This window comes from Petromyzon marinus, chromosome 41 (assembly GCF_048934315.1).
Source record: "Petromyzon marinus isolate PM22_M1 ecotype Great Lakes invasive population chromosome 41, UKy_Petmar_22M1.pri1.0, whole genome shotgun sequence".
NCBI lineage: Eukaryota > Metazoa > Chordata > Hyperoartia > Petromyzontiformes > Petromyzontidae > Petromyzon > Petromyzon marinus.
In genome coordinates this window covers 3441840-3459252 of record NC_133707.1, presented here as the reverse complement: position 1 = coordinate 3459252, position 17413 = coordinate 3441840, and the positions used below count along the sequence as shown (strand labels likewise).

The window sequence follows — 17413 nt, the reverse complement described above, 5'->3', positions numbered from 1 at the left end:
GAGGGGGTGGGGGGAAGGCCCGTGGCGAGGTCACGTGGTCGGGAACCGGCACGTGAAAAAAAAACAACACCCCCAAAGTGTTTCCTCTCAATATTGACAATGCGTGGCCTTCATATACTGTATAGTAGGCGACGTTTCGGGTGATGGCCCTTCTCCGGAGCACGCAATTACGAACAAGGGCCATTATACGAAACGTCGCCTCTCAGTTCACATGCAACGTTGGCCCACCGTTGCATGTTTTCTTCTGGGCAATTTTATATTTATTAGAATTTCTTACTCCTGCGGAGGGCTTCTCAACACTCCTCGCCAATGTGTGCAGATACTCCTGGGGTTTACCCCAAAGTTCATTAGATTTATTTTTATTTCACCCTCCATCCAGGACCGCAACTATCAAAACTCTTAAACGAATGCTCGATGAATGGAAAAGTATGTATTTCTGGAAAATTGATTAAACAATAATTGATTAACACATTAAGGGGGCGTCCATAAGTGACGTCATGCACCTGGGGGGGAGTCAGACATGACGATGTGTGACGAGGGGATGGTTTGAGAGATGTGACGTCACATCAAAATGCGCAACTTTAAATAAATATAGACCGACACGTTCTACTTAATTAAATAGACTTTTAAATAAATGTTTTCTCCTACAACATCAGAGTACAGCGCCACATTAAATACGCACTACAATGACAATAGTTTAAAGCGATTTGAAGCATGTTTTATTTTCAAAATGGAAACATGGTTTGGGGGGGGGGTAGAGCTTTGTGACGTCATATTTGAGGGGGTGGGTCTGACTTTTTGTGACGCCGTGTGACGAGGGGGGGGGGTCAAAAATCGTCCAAAATCGCGTGACGTCATTTATGTACGGCCCCTTAGCGACCTTGAGGGTACACATGGGTGCCAGATGGTTCACTGTAAGTTAACAGTGGACTCTGGTGAGGCCCACGCACGTTTGAGTGGCCAAAGGCGTCGATTTGTGTTTTAGTTTATTGCGCTGCACCACTGCCAACGGCCGCTGCACCACCACCACCACGAGATTAACAAACTCGGGCAGAGGAGGGGCGCGGTGCAGAGGGGCGTGGCGGGGTGAGATGGGGGGAAGGGGGAGGGGGGAGGGGTGAGAAGGGGGAGAGGGTGAGGGGTGAGCAGAGGGGGGGTGGGGAGGGGTGAGGGGGGGGGGGTGAGAAGAGGGGGAGGGGTGAGGGGGGGTGAGAAGAGGGGGGGAGGGGTGAGGGGGGGAGCGGTGAGAGGAGGGGGGGTGGGAGGGGTGAGGGAGAGGTGAGAAGGGGGGGAGGGGTGAGGGGGGGAGGGGTGAGAAGGGGGGAGGGGTGAGGGGGGGTGAGAAGGGGGGGAGAAGGGGTGAGAAGGGGGGGAGGGGTGAGAAGAGGGGGGGGAAGAGGGGGAGGGGTGAGGGGGGGGTGAGAAAGGGGGAGGGGTGAGAAGGGGGAGGGGTGAGGGGGGGGTGAGAAGGGGGGGAGGGATGAGAAGAGGGAGGGGTGAGAAAGGGGGGAGGGGTGAGAAGAGGGAGGGGTGAGAAGGGGGGGGTGTATCCGGATCCGTTTCCACGTCGCATCCGCTAGGGGGGAGGGGGCATGCATCGATTCATCGATTTATTAAATTGTTTTGCTATGAAAAGGAGGGCACAATCGACGTGTGTGGATCGACGTAATGTGCGAATCGACGTCACGCGTGGCTCCATTAGCCTCAAGCAGTCTAAGGTGGTCCCATTAATTCCTGCAGCAGATTCCATGCAACAGCTGCAGTGGCGGTCGGAGGGTTCCCCCCAAAGCCGATGGACACAGCCCCTGCACCCAAGCTGATTGCACGGCTCCATCTACCCGTGGAGTCATCGATTGTGCTAATGTGCAAATTCTATTGAGGGTCTTGGTCACTCGGTGTGGTCTTGGGACTGTTTTGGGGTGTTGTTTTGCTGTCTTACCCCAATTTAGTGTTGAAACATCGGCAGGAATGTATCTACTTATGCAATTTGTACTTTTTTATATTTTATTGATTTGTATAAATACATTTATTTTCAGAAAGTACTTTTTTGTGACTTTCATTTTCTCTATTCTTGCACTGCTGTTGTTTTTTTTGTATTGTCTGTTGTAACTTGCTGGACTGCCCCGGACGTGGACGTCTGTGAATAAAGAGCTTTGTAGCTCATCGGATTTCTCCTGGTGGTCAAATGTTGCAATCAAAAGTTAAGTCTACTTCCTGTTCAATCAATTCCAATTGTGCACACGTACTCATATCCGGTGACAATGCATGCCTGTATCAAAATCGGCATCAATTGGCTCTTTTAAAGCAATTAACATTTTGTATGGACGGCTTTATTATTTAAATATTTATTTGTGTAGGTTTAAAAACGCCGCGGTCCCTAAACTCTGGAATCGCCTCGCCCGAGAGGCAGGCGCCACGTGTCTCGGAGTCATTACTAAAGTAATTAAATCAGGCAAGCGTTGATGTGGGGAGCGGGCGCAGCATCATTGACGTACTTCTCGACGGTGAGTTAAACGAACAACTTGTAAATCTAGAAGTCGTGAAAAATAGTTCTTAAGCTTAATTCCTCTGTCTGTCGTGGTCAAAGCTTGTAATTAAGATGTCGTCCACATCCCGTTGTCCCATCGAGTTATTTACTTTTTAGTGCTCTTTGAACTAAAAGCGTTTTTAAAAAAAAAATGAGTTTATTGCGTTTCTGTTGTCACTTTCTGACACCCTCCGCTATGCAAACATTCTCATGCAGATTCGGCTCCCGTTTATTCCGCTGCAAAGGAATCGATTTCGCAATCGATTCTAGATTCGGAATCGCGACAAAGCTGAATCGCGGTCCCGTCATCTCGACCACGGCCACCGCGCTCCGTGGCGGATAGATCGGAACCAACAACAACACCACCACTACCCAACACACAACACAACACTATCAACAACAACACCACTACCAACAACACCTATCAACAACAACACCACTACCAACAACACCACTAACCAACAACAACACCACCACTAACCAACAACACCACAACACCACAACCAACAACACCACAACCAACAACACCAACACCACTACTAACCAACAACAACACCACTACCAACAGCACCACAACCAACAACAACACAACACACACACAACACCACCACACCAACCAAACCACCACTAACCAACAACAACACCACTACCAACAACAACAACACTACCACAACACCACCACTACCAACAACACCACCACACCAACAACACCACCACTTCCACAACACACCACCAACACACCACCACCAACAACACCACACCAACAACACCACCACTACCAACAATACCACCACTACCAACAACAACAACCACTAACCAACAACAACACCACTACCAACAATACACCACCACTAACCAACAACACCACCACTAAACAACAACACACCACAACCAACAACAACCACACACACCACCACACACACACAACACACAAAAACACCACTACCAACAACACTACTAAAACAACAACACACCAACAACAATACAACCAACAACACTATCAACAACAACAACACCACTACACCACACATACCAACACACCACAACACACCACACTATCACAACACTATCAACACCACCAACAACAACACTACTAACAACACCACCACCACTACCAACAACAATACTACCAACAACACTATCAACAACACCACCACTACCAACAACACCACCACTACCAACAACACCACTACCACTACCAACACCACCACTACCAACAACACCACCACTACCAACAACACCACTACCAACAACACTACCACTATCAACAACACCACCACTACCAACACCACTACCAACAACACTACCAACAACACCACTAACACCAACACCACTAACACCAACACCACTAACACTAACACCACTAACACCAACACCACAACCAACAACACCACTACCAACAACACCACTACCAACAACACTACCACTATCAACAACACTACCACTATCAACAACAACACCACTACCAACAACACCACTAACACCAACACCACTAACACCAACACCACTAACACCAACACCACAACCAACAACACCACTACCAACAACACCACTACCAACAACACCACTACCAACAACACTACCACTATCAACAACACCACCACTACCAACAACACCAACACCACAACCAACAACACCACCACCACTACCAACAACAACACCACCACTAACCAACAACACCACCACTAACCAACAACACCACCACTACCAACAACACCACTACCAACAACACCACTACCAACACCACCACTACCAATAATACCACTACCAATAACACCACTACCACCACTACCAACAACACTACCACCACTAACCAACAACACTACCACCACTAACCAACAACACTACCACCACTACCAACAACACTACCACCACTACCAAACAACACCACTACCACAACACCACTACCACTACCAACAACACCACTACCACCACTACCAACAACACCACTACCACCACTACCAACAACACCACTGCCAACAACACCACCACTATCAACAACACCACCACTATCAACAACACCACCACCACTACCAACAACACCACTACCACCACCAACATCACCACCACTAACACCACTAACCAACACTACCACCACTACCAACAACACCACCACTACCACCACTAACCAACAACACGAACACCACCACACTGCCAGTAACACCGCTACCTATTCACACGGTGACAGTCGACAAAACTGTCTGAACCACTATCAACAACTCTCAAAACCACCACCGCTGCTATCCGCGACACTAACACGACTACCACCAACCTCTCCCGCCTGCGTCTCCCTTGACTCTCATAGCAGAGGATTCCCCAGGGTCTGCGTGGAGACTAAGAGAGTCGGGACAGGAGGAGAAGCGGCTGCTGTTGTTCGTTGGCACAAGACATGAGGACACGTGGGCTGGCGGTGGGGAGGTCGTGGCTGCTGCTCCTGCTGCCCTTGTTGATGTGTGTGGTGGCGCGGGGCGGCTGGGTGGCCGAGCGGGTGAAGGAACTGCGGCAAGGCGTGCAGCTGCTGGATGGTTACCTGGACTCGGCAATGGAGTACCTGGGAGGGGAAGATGGAGTGTGTGAATACACGTGCCCCAATGGTAATTGGTGGCAGTGGTGGTTTGGAGGGGGAGGGGGCGGCATAGCTCACCCACCTTGATGCTGACAACTACAAGACACCAACATTGCCATGTGACACCAACCATTCACACCAACACTACCATGTGACATCAACCATTCACACCAACACCACCATGTGACACCAACACTACCATGTGACACCAACCATTCACACCAACACCACCATGTGACACCAACCATTCACACCAACACTACCATGTGACACCAACCATTCACACCAACACTACCATGTGACACCAACACTACCATGTGACACCAACACTACCATGTGACACCAACATTCACACCAACACTACCATGTGACACCAACACTACCATGTGACACCAACCATTCACACCAACACTACCATGTGACACCAACCATTCACACCAACACTACCATGTGACACCAACCATTCACACCAACACTACCATGTGACACCAACACTACCATGTGACACCAACCATTCACACCAACACTACCATGTGACAGCAACCATTCACACCAACACTACCATGTGACACCAACCATTCACACCAACACTACCATGTGACACCAACCATTCACACCAACACTACCATGTGACACCAACCATTCACACCAACACTACCATGTGACACCAACATTACCATGTGACACCAACCAGTCACACCAACACTACCATGTGACACCAACCATTCACACCAACACTACCATGTGACACCAACCAGTGACACCAACACTACCATGTGACACCAACTATTCACACCAACACTACCATGTGACACCAACACTACCATGTGACACCAACCATTCACACCAACACTACCATGTGACACCAACCATTCACACCAACACTACCATGTGACACCAACCATTCACACCAACACTACCATGTGACACCAACCATTCACACCAACACTACCATATTACACCAACCATTCACACCAACACTACCATGTGACACCAACCATTCACACCAACACTACCATGTGACACCAACCATTCACACCAACACTACCATGTGACACCAACACTACCATGTGACACCAACCATTCACACCAACACTACCATGTGACACCAACCATTCACACCAACACTACCATGTGACACCAACCATTCACACCAACACTACCATGTGACACCAACCATTCACACCAACACTACCATGTGACACCAACCATTCACACCAACACTACCATGTGACACCAACCATTCACACCAACACTACCATGTGACACCAACATTACCATGTGACACCAACACTACCATGTGACATCAACCATTCACACCAACACTACCATGTGACACCAAACATTACCATGTGACACCAACCAGTCACACCAACACTCCATGTTACACCAACCATTCACACCAACACTACCATGTGACACCAACCATTCACACCAATATTACCATGTGACACCAACCATTCACACCAATATTACCATGTGACACCAACCAGTGACACCAACACTACCATGTGACACCAACTATTCACACCAACACTACCAGTGACACCAACTATTCACAACCAACACTACCATGTGACACCAACACTACCATGTGACACCAACCATTCACACCAACACTACCATGTGACACCAACCATTCACACCAATACTACCATGTGACACCAACACTACCATGTGAGACCAACCATTCACACCAACACGACCATGTGACACCAACCATTCACACCAATACTACCATGTGACACCAACCATTCACACCAACACTACCATGTAACATCAACCATTCACACCAATACTACCATGTGACATCAACCATTCACACCAACACTACCATGTGACATCAACCATTCACACCAACACTACCATGTGACACCAACACTACCATGTGACATCAACCATTCACACCAACACTACCATGTGACACCAACACTACCATGTGACACCAACCATTCACACCAACACTACCATGTGACACCAACACTACCATGTTACACCAACCATTCACACCAACACTACCATGTGACATCAACCATTCACACCAACACTACCATGTGACACCAACCATTCACACCAACACTACCATGTGACACCAACCATTCACACCAACACTACCATGTGACACCAACCATTCACACCAACACTACCATGTGACACCAACACTACCATGTAGCATCAACCATTCACACCAACACTACCATGTGACACCAACCATTCACACCAACACTACCATGTGAGACCAACCATTCACACCAACACGACCATGTGACACCAACCATTCACACCAACACTACCATGTGACACCAACCATTCACACCAACAATACCATGTGACACCAACCATTCACACCAATACTACCATGTGACACCAACCATTCACACCAATGCTACCATGTGACACCAACCAGTCACACCAACACTACCATGTGACATCAACCATTCACACCAACACTACCATGTGACACCAACACTACCATGTGAGATCAACCATTCACACCAACACTACCATGTGACACCAACCATTCACACCAACACTACCATGTGACACCAACACTACCATGTTACACCAACCATTCACACCAACACTACCATGTGACACCAACCATTCACACCAACACTACCATGTGACATCAACCATTCACACCAACACTACCATGTGACACCAACACTACCATGTGACATCAACCATTCACACCAACACTACCATGTGACATCAACCATTCACACCAACACTATCATGTGACACCAACCATTCACACCAACACTACCATGTGACACCAACCATTCACACCAACACTACCATGTGACACCAACCATTCACACCAACACTACCATGTGACACCAACACTACCATGTGACACCAACCATTCACACCAACACTACCATATTACACCAACCATTCACACCAACATTACCATGTGACACCAACACTACCATGTGACACCAACCATTCACACCAACACTACCATGTGACACCAACCATTCACACCAATACTACCATGTGACACCAACACTACCATGTTACATCAACCATTCACACCAACACTACCATGTGACACCAACACTACCATGTGACACCAACACTGCCATGTGACATCAACCATTCACACCAACACTACCATGTAACACCAACCATTCACACCAACACTACCATGTGACACCAACCATTCACACCAACACTACCATGTGACACCAACCATTCACACCAACATTACCATGTGACACCAACCATTCACACCAACACTACCATGTGACACCAACCATTCACACCAACACTACCATGTGACATCAACCATTCACACCAACACTACCATGTGACACCAACCATTCACACCAACACTACCATGTGACACCAACCATTCACACCAACACTACCATGTGACACCAACCATTCACACCAACACTACCATGTGACACAAACCATTCACACCAACACTACCAAACAGTACGATACTACCTGCATACCTGTCAACCCCTTATCAGTGCCCTACCTTATTACAGACCAATTCAGACCTTATTGGTCACCCTGTGCCCTTATAAATCTCAACGTTCATCCTACAAATTCCCATCACAAGGGAGAAACACGAACAAATAGAAAAAACTGTGATTTTCGGCTGTACGCCGTATGGACCTGAAAACTGAATTTCCCTGTACAAGAAAACGAGCGAACCGTGTGGGTTAACAGGTATGCTACCTGTCACTTGCCAGCAACACCCCAACACTGCCACCAGTAGTCACCCACACACTCTATAGCTCACCAACCCTCATCTAAATCATGCACTCATCCACTCAACCAACCCTCTCATCTACTCACCTGCTGACTCATCCACTTATGTACTCGCTCACCCACCCACTCACCCACCCACTTACTCAACCACTCACTCAACCACTCAGTCACCCGCTCGCTCACTCACTCAGTCACCCAACCACTCACTCAGTCACCCAACCACTCAGTCACCCAACCACTCACTCAGTCACCGACTCGCTCACTCAGTCACCCAACCACTCAACCAATCACTCAACTACTCATTCAACCACTCACACTCATCCACTCACCCTATCATTCACCCACGCACTTTATCACTCAACCTCTCACAACCTCTCACACCCACCCACACATTCACCGCTCACTCGTTCTCTCCCTGCCGTTCAGGAGCCAAACCCGAGCCACGACGCGACTACACCCCGGCCGCGCCAAATGGATGCGGCTCCCCGGTGTTCGGCATTCAGGTGCCCCCCACTCCCTGCCCCCCTCTCCACTCCCTGCCCCCCTGCCCCCCATCCCCCCTCACCTCCTGTCTCCTCACTCCTTGCCCTCCACTCCACCTGAATTACCCCAACGTCATACCCCCACTTCTTCCCTGCCCCCCACATCTCCTAGCTCTCCGCCCCCCAACTCTGATCACTCCCCACTCCCTTGCAATCCTCCCCGTCCAATCTCTCCCAGCCTCCTCAATGAAGCCGGATACAAACTCAATGTCCACGACCGTGGAGCGTTGAGGATTTGTAAATACGTAAATAACCCCATAGCCTTTCATTCTGTATCTCCATCTCCACATATAAATAAAACGACATGAAATAATTCGTTTCCTCCCTCGACATTCCGTTAACCAGCGGCAATTGCTTAAATGCGCGTGCACGCACAACAGGTTTCGCCCTCTCGGGTCGCATCAGCAGCATCAGCCGTGTCCAACAAACACTGCGGGTCACTGGTGGGAGCGCTCCCTCTAAACCAGGGGTGGGCAAAATTTTGGACTCACGGGCCACAATGGGTTTTAAAATTTGACAGAGGGGCCAGGCCAGGAACAGATGGATGGAGTGTTTGTGTGAACTAATATAAATGACATGTAAAAATAATTACATGAAAGGATTTGGCCTTTAACAGGTAGCAAAGCATTTTTTTGCAAGGCAATTTAACAAATTGCACGAACATGAGCAATACAAAAACATGACGTAATGTGACTGATCAAACATCATGAAAACATCTGAGGCCAGCACCCAAACCAATGACCTCACTTGAACTTAAATTTCGATTTAAAGCTTTCGTGACTGCAAGGATTCATCTTCTTTGGTTCTTTCGGTAAAGTCACGTAGAATGAGAACAAAATAATAAAATAACACAATAAAAATTCTCACGACGTTTCGGCCACAACGCAAGCGGCCGTCTTCAGGTGAAAGGTACAGACCTGTCGGGACGAAAGAGCTTCAATGAACGATGTTAAGATTCGTAGCGACTTTTAAGCTGGTTGGGAGAAGTGAGGCACCTTGACAAAGGGGTTTACATATGAAATAGCTGAGGGATTAGCTTGTGACTGGTCACAGGAATGACTATGTTAAAGTCAAAACCTACACATCCGTGAAGCTCTGTGGATGTGTAGGCCTTTACTTTAACATCTATTTCTGTGACCTGTCACAAGCTAATCCCTTAGCTATTTCAATGCTAAATTACTAGTTGCCTCTGTGGATGTGTAGGTTTTGACTTTAACATAGCCATTTCTGTGACCAGTCACAAGCTAATCCCTCAGATATTTGCACAAGCTAATCCCTTAGCTATTTCAATGCTAAATTACTAGTTGCCTCTGTGGATGTGTAGGTTTTGACTTTAACATAGCCATTTCTGTGACCAGTCACAAGCTAATCCCTCAGATATTTGCACAAGCTAATCCCTTAGCTATTTCAATGCTAAATTACTAGTTGCCTCTGTGGATGTGTAGGTTTTGACTTTAACATAGCCATTTCCGTGACCAGTCACAAGCTAATCCCTTAGCTATTTCAATGCTAAATTACTAGTTGCCTCTGTGGATGTGTAGATTTCGACTTTAACATGTGCATGTGTGCTTGCATGTATTTGTGTGTGTGCGTGTGTGCTTGCATGTGTGTGTGTGTGCGTGTGTGCTTGCATGTGTGTGTGCGTGTGTGCTTGCACGTGTGCGTGCGTGTGTGCTTGCACGTGTGTGTGCGTGTGTGCTTGCATGTGTGTGTGCGTGTGTGCTTGCATGTGTGTGTGTGTGTGCTTGCATGTGTGTGTGCGTGTGTGCTTGCATGTGTGTGTGTGCGTGTGTGCTTGCATGTGTGCGTGTGTGCGTGTGTGTGCTTGCACGTGTGTGTGCGTGTGTGCTTGCACGTGTGTGTGCGTGTGTGCTTGCATGTGTGTGTGCGTGTGTGCTTGCATGTGTGTGTGTGTGTGCTTGCATGTGTGTGCGTGTGTGCTTGCATGTGTGTGTGCTTGCATGTGTGTGCTTGCATGTGTGTGCTTGCATGTGTGTGTGTGCTTCCGTGTGTGTGTGTGTGCTTGCATGTGTGTGTGTGTGTGTGCTTCCGTGTGTGTGTGTGCTTGCATGTGTGTGTGTGTGCTTGCATGTGTGTGTGTGTGCTTGCATGTGTGTGTGTGTGCTTGCATGTGTGTGTGTGTGCTTGCATGTGTGTGTGTGTGTGTGCTTGCATGTGTGTGTGTGTGCTTGCATGTGTGTGTGTGTGCTTGCATGTTTGTGCGTGTGTGTGCTTGCATGTGTGTGCATGTGTGCTTGCATGTGTGTGCGTGTGTGCTTGCATGTGTGTGCGTGCGTGTGTGTGTGTGCTTGTGTGCTTGCGTGTGTGTGCGTGTGTGCTTGCGTGTGTGTGCGTGTGTGCTTGCATGTGTGTGTGTGCGTGTGCTTGCATGTGTGTGTGTGCGTGTGTGTGTGTGTGCGTGTGTGTGCGTGTGCTTGCATGTGTGTGTGCGTGTGCTTGCATGTGTGTGTGTGCGTGTGCTTGCATGTGTGTGTGCGTGTGCTTGCATGTGTGTGTGCGTGTGCTTGCATGTGTGTGCGTGTGCTTGCATGTGTGTGTGTGTGCTTGCATGTGTGTGCGCGTGTGCTTGCATGTGTGTGCGTGTGTGCTTGCATGTGTGTGTGTGCGTGTGTGTGTGCTTGCGTGCGTGTGTGTGTGCTTGCGTGCGTGTGTGTGTGCTTGCGTGCGTGTGTGCTTGCGTGCGTGTGTGTGTGTGCTTGCATGTGTGTGTGTGTGCTTGCGTGTGTGTGCGTGTGTGTGCTTGTGTGTGTGTGCGTGTGTGTGTGTGTGCTTGCGTGTGTGTGTGCTTGTGTGTGTGCTTGCGTGTGTGTGCGTGTGTGTGTGCTTGCGTGTGTGTGTGCGTGTGTGTGCGTGTGTGTGTGTGCGTGTGTGTGTGTGTGTGCGTGTGTGTGTGTGTGCTTGCTTGTGTGTGTGTGTGTGCTTGCATGTGTGTGTGTGTGTGTGCTTGCGTGTGTGTGTGTGTGCTTGCATGTGTGTGTGCGTGTGCTTGCATGTGTGTGTGTGTGTGCTTGCATGTGTGTGTGCGTGTGCTTGCATGTGTGTGTGTGCGTGTGCTTGCATGTGTGTGTGTGCGTGTGCTTGCATGTGTGTGTGTGCGTGTGCTTGCATGTGTGTGTGCGTGTGCTTGCATGTGTGTGTGTGTGTTTGCATGTGTGTGTGCGTGTGCTTGCATGTGTGTGTGTGCGTGTGCTTGCATGTGTGTGTGCGCGTGTGCTTGCATGTGTGTGCGTGTGTGCTTGCATGTGTGTGTGTGTGTGCTTGCGTGTGTGTGTGTGTGTGCTTGCATGTGTGTGTGTGTGCTTGCATGTGTGTGTGTGCTTGCATGTGTGTGTGTGCTTGCATGTGTGTGTGTGCTTGCATGTGTGTGTGTGCTTGCATGTGTGTGTGTGCTTGCATGTGTGTGTGTGCGTGTGCTTGCATGTGTGTGTGTGCGTGTGCTTGCATGTGTGTGTGCGTGTGCTTGCATGTGTGTGCGTGTGTGCTTGCATGTGTGTGTGTGCGTGTGCTTGCATGTGTGTGCGTGTGTGTGCTTGCATGTGTGTGTGTGCGTGTGTGTGCTTGCGTGCGTGTGTGCGTGCTTGCGTGCGTGTGTGTGCTTGCGTGCGTGTGTGCTTGCGTGTGTGTGCTTGCATGTGTGCGTGTGTGCTTGCGTGTGTGTGCTTGTGTGTGTGTGCTTGCGTGTGTGCGTGTGTGTGCTTGCGTGTGTGTGTGTGTGTGCTTGCGTGCGTGTGTGTGTGTGCGTGTGTGTGTGTGTGCTTGCATGTGTGCGTGTGTGCTTGTGTGTGTGTGTGTGTGGGGAGCGATAGTGTAGCGGTTAGCGCGCTGCGCTATGAAACTGGCGACCTGGGTTCGATTCCCGCTCACGGCCAACACCAGTGACGATTATCTGAACCGGTCCCGGGCCTCCCCTAGGTCGACTCAGCCTCTAAATGAGTACCTGGTGCGGTGTGTAAACATCGCCACTAGGGAGACAAAGGCGGTCGGGCGTGGTGCTGGCCACCCACCCCTTGGTGTACCGTTCCGGCCTTCATAGGTGCTCGCTAACAGCACTTGCCCCTACAGTCTGTTAAGGCTATATGGGGGATCTTTGTCTTTGTTCTTTGTGCTTGCGTGTGTGTGTGTGTGCGTGTGTGTGTGCGTGTGTGTGTGTGTGTGCGCCATTCAGTTTGACGTGGGCGTCCCGGCTATGACGCGCTGCTGCAACGACCACGACCGCTGCTACGACGTGTGCGGCGCCGAGAAGCGCGCCTGCGACACCGCCTTCCGCCGCTGCCTCTCCCGCATCTGCTCGCTCATCGGCGTCAGCTTCACCATCTCCCCCGAGACCCAGGGTGCGCCCACTCCACGTTACCCCGCCGAGAGAGACGCGGAGGAACCGCGCTCAAGGCTCGCACTGGGGATACGAGATGACCGCTGCACATTCGCATGCCTGGACCCTTAACAGAAGCGTGTCCGTCTCGTGGAACCCTACGGCAGGGGACCCCCGGTGGCAGCTGTCCCTATGCAGCGCGATGCGAATGCAGCAACTGGCCTGCAAGCGGGCAAGAGTCGGAGGCAATAGTTTAATTTGCAGTTGTCATTTATCACATTTTGGAGCGTGGCGCTGGCACACAAATGGCCTTACGCTTTTTTTCAAATGACCTCACGGGATTTTTGAACATCCGCTGTGAAGCAGACGGCACGTAGTATTGCTACGCCTGCTGCAACCGCAGTCTCAACCGGGGCGGCCGCTGGGCTCAAATCGCCAACCTCCACGACGAGCGGCGGACACGCTGGGCTCGACCCCCGAACCAGGATGTGAACTTGTAACTTGCGAATCGCGAGCCCCTCGCCCTGCCGCTGAGCCACCTGGATCTTACTTAACCCCCACTAATTGGTGCCCCCCCCCCCCCCCCCCCACCACGTGCCCCCCCACCCAGGTCGTTGTGAGGAGGCCGTGGATCTGCTGCACCAGGGGGTGATGGCGTTTGGCTGCCGCCCCTACATGGAGAGCCAGCGTGCGGCCTGCACCTGCCCTCCCAGGCCACACAGCACCACCAGGGACCTGTGAGCGACGACGGCCTGCGATAGCGGCGAAAGCTACGGAACCAACCAAGACCCCTCGCGACGCCTCGCGGCATCGTCGCCCTGCGCTAAGCCCGGGCAAACCAGCAACACAGAGTGGCAACCCTGCGGCACTCCATAGCTCCGGAGGCACTCTGCACCACCCACACCCCACACACCACTGGCACCATGCACCGCCCCCCACCCCCCTGCATCTCCCACGGTGAGCCAGCCACAGCCTTGGGTCATGTGTGATTTGGCAAATAATGTAGATGCCCAGCCGTGTTAACTCGCGCGCGTGTCCGTGTGTGTGTACGCGTGTGTGTGTGTGTGTGTACGTACGTGCTCACTGGGCGCAGCGGTTGTGGAGCGGTTAGCACACCGTGCTACGAACCCGGCGACCCGAGTTCGATTCTCGCTCATGGCCAACGCCAGTGACGATTATCTGAACCGGTCCTAGGCCTGGTGATGGCCTCGCCAGTGACTCGTACAGCGGTCTGGCCTTAGGCACTCGCTAGCAGCACCTGCCCCACCATCCTGCACAGGCTATACGCGCAGGGGTGGGGAACCTTTTTTCTGCCAAGGGCCATTTGGATATTTATAACATCATTCGTGGGCCATTCAAAATTTAATTTACGTTGCTATGAAAAAAGCTCCTAGATTTATTGAATTTCGAGTCGTGCGGTTGCCTTGGCAGTGCCAGACCGAATGATTTCGCGGGCCTTATACGGCCCGCAGGCCGAACATCCCCACCACTGCAGCATACGTGGAATATTTGTCTTAACTACGTGTCTGCGTGTGTTTACATAATTTGCAAATATATTTCGAAATTAACGAAATATGTTTAATGTCGTGAGAGCCAATGTCTCTCACGACGTTGGCTGCACCACCGCTCGGAATCACGTGGGTCGTGGTTCGCCACGGCGAGCCGCTTGTAGTAAGTTAACAGTGATTTTGTTCGTGCAATACTTTGACTGCCTCGTAGTTCGTCATGTAACACTGCCTCGAAAGGAACACGGGTGACGTTTCAGGCAATGTCCCTTTGAAAGCGTGTAATAATAATAATAAAACGGTTGTTTTCTGCAAAGATTTATATTCGCTGTGCAGACAGTCCCCGGGTTACGGAAGGGTTAGGTTCCCGAGAACAATCTGTAACCCACATTTTGTGTATGTCAGAAACTGAACAATCCCTCCCCCCCCCCCCCCAGATCAATTCCATTGACCTTAATCCTAGTGAAGCGCGAGAAGGCATTGTGCCTCCTCGGCCCACGGTATTCGTCATCAACCTCGCCGCGCAACTAACGCAGTCGATTCCGCGTGGTCGATTCGTTTCCTTGACACAATTCACAGGGAGCGTTTCCGTAAGGTCGCATTTTTACGCAACCCGGGGACTGCGTTGCCTTTGTCTTTTTTGTGCCCTTGTCAATTTTTGGTGAGCCCAGGTCCCTCTCGCCAATGAGATCGCCTCGAGTTCACGCCTGGTTCGAATAAAATCGAGACTTGGAATTGGCCGCTCCGTACGAGCCGTTTCGTCTGGGCTCGAGATACACAGGTGGAGGGAGACACAGACAGAGCAACAGCCAGGGAACACAATTGGAAAGCGACACTGAGATAGGCACGGCGAGAGAGACGGACAACAGGAATCTGAATGTTTATGCTGGAGGAATCCGATGGGCAATGAAGCTCGTTTTGAGCAGATGCCCAGCGACAAACTGTGGCGGACACACGGGCGCACGTGGGCGAGCAGAACGACGCGGAGGTCGACACGGGGCCCAATGAGAGGGACACTCGAGGTGGAAAGACAAGAGGATACATCCCAGAGGCCCACTGACAGACAGCTGCAGACACGGAGAGACGCGGGGATTAAAGCAAACCAAGTCGCGCTCGGCTGCCCCCTGTCGGCCTCACCCCCCCCAACACCCGGGCAACTGCGTCCAGCCACGAACGCCGCCGAGGCCCCGACCCACACAGCCCTCTTGTCACTCCACTGCTGGATGAGCGCCTCCCCACGCCGTGCGGGTCACGGGTGTCATGTGACCACGCATCAACACGCTAGTCAGCGTCGGTTGTTGACAACGGGAAGTGCACAGCGCTTGCCAGCAGCGAATGAGCAGTGCCGTACAATGTTTCCACTTTGGTTGGCTCCGCTACCCAAAGCGTCGTGTTACACCCGACTCACTTGCGCACGGTGAATTGACCATGACTTGAGACTGACCCCCTGACCCGCAGGCTCGAGCAAGCGCGTGCTCCCCTCCCTGTGCGCGGTGCGAGGCTCCCTGCCTCTCGCCGCGCACGGGGAAGGAGCACGGGGAAGGAGCACGCGCCCGCCAGTCCCGTCGGCCGGCTGGTTGTTGGGCTTTCCACCGCGATGCGGTGACCTGCAACGGGTTATTTGTACAAGAAAGTCGACTGCACACGTGACCCGCGGGAGCTCGCCAGCAGTCGGACTTTTGTTTACAGCGGGGAGGGGGTGAGGGATCGGCAAACCAAAAACCACAAGAAGAGCCATCTCTCTCTCTTTTTTATTGATTGAATTCGGTCAAACGCGCAATGTTTCAGGAGCCGCGATGAAGTTGCTTCAAGAGCCGCACGCGGCTCCTGGAGCCTGCAGGTTGCCGACCCCCTGGACTCTTAAGAGACAAGATTCTGCTGACTTGCCGCCAGACGCGATTGGCAAGAGGACTCCCGTGTAAACCCCGGCAGCACGGGGTGTGATGTGTGACGACGAGGTGTGATGTGGTGACGAGGTCTGACGTGATGAGGTGTGACGTGACGACGAGGTATGACGTGTGACGAGGTGTGACGAGGTGTGACGTGATGACGAGGTGTGACGTGTGACGATCTGTGACGTGATGACGAGGTGTGACGAGGTGTGATGTGTGACGAGGTGTGACGTGTGACGAGGTGTGATGAGATGTGACGTGATGACGAGGTGTGACGTGAAGATAAGGTGTGACGTGATGACGAGGTGTGACGTGATGACGAGGT

General features: G+C 51.1%; 1 protein-coding gene across 3 annotated transcripts; it reads left to right on the top strand.

Annotated features, from left to right (window-relative positions):
* Positions 1–2362: 2362 nt before the first annotated feature.
* On the top strand, positions 2363–15931 carry LOC116950958 (group XIIA secretory phospholipase A2-like). 3 transcript variants are annotated; one of them, XM_032969173.2, is made up of 5 exons: positions 2363–2504; positions 4833–5121; positions 9246–9322; positions 13548–13713; positions 14302–15931. In XM_032969173.2, exons 2-5 carry the CDS (start codon positions 4917–4919, stop codon positions 14430–14432), a joined length of 579 nt encoding a protein of 192 aa, XP_032825064.1. In that variant the 5' UTR covers positions 2363–2504; positions 4833–4916; the 3' UTR covers positions 14433–15931. The 3 variants fall into 3 exon arrangements, with proteins under 3 accessions (XP_032825064.1, XP_032825062.1, XP_075929358.1); XM_032969171.2 differs by having other exon boundaries at positions 2372–2504; positions 4836–5121; XM_076073243.1 differs by lacking the exon at positions 2363–2504 and having other exon boundaries at positions 4423–5121.
* Positions 15932–17413: the final 1482 nt, after the last annotated feature.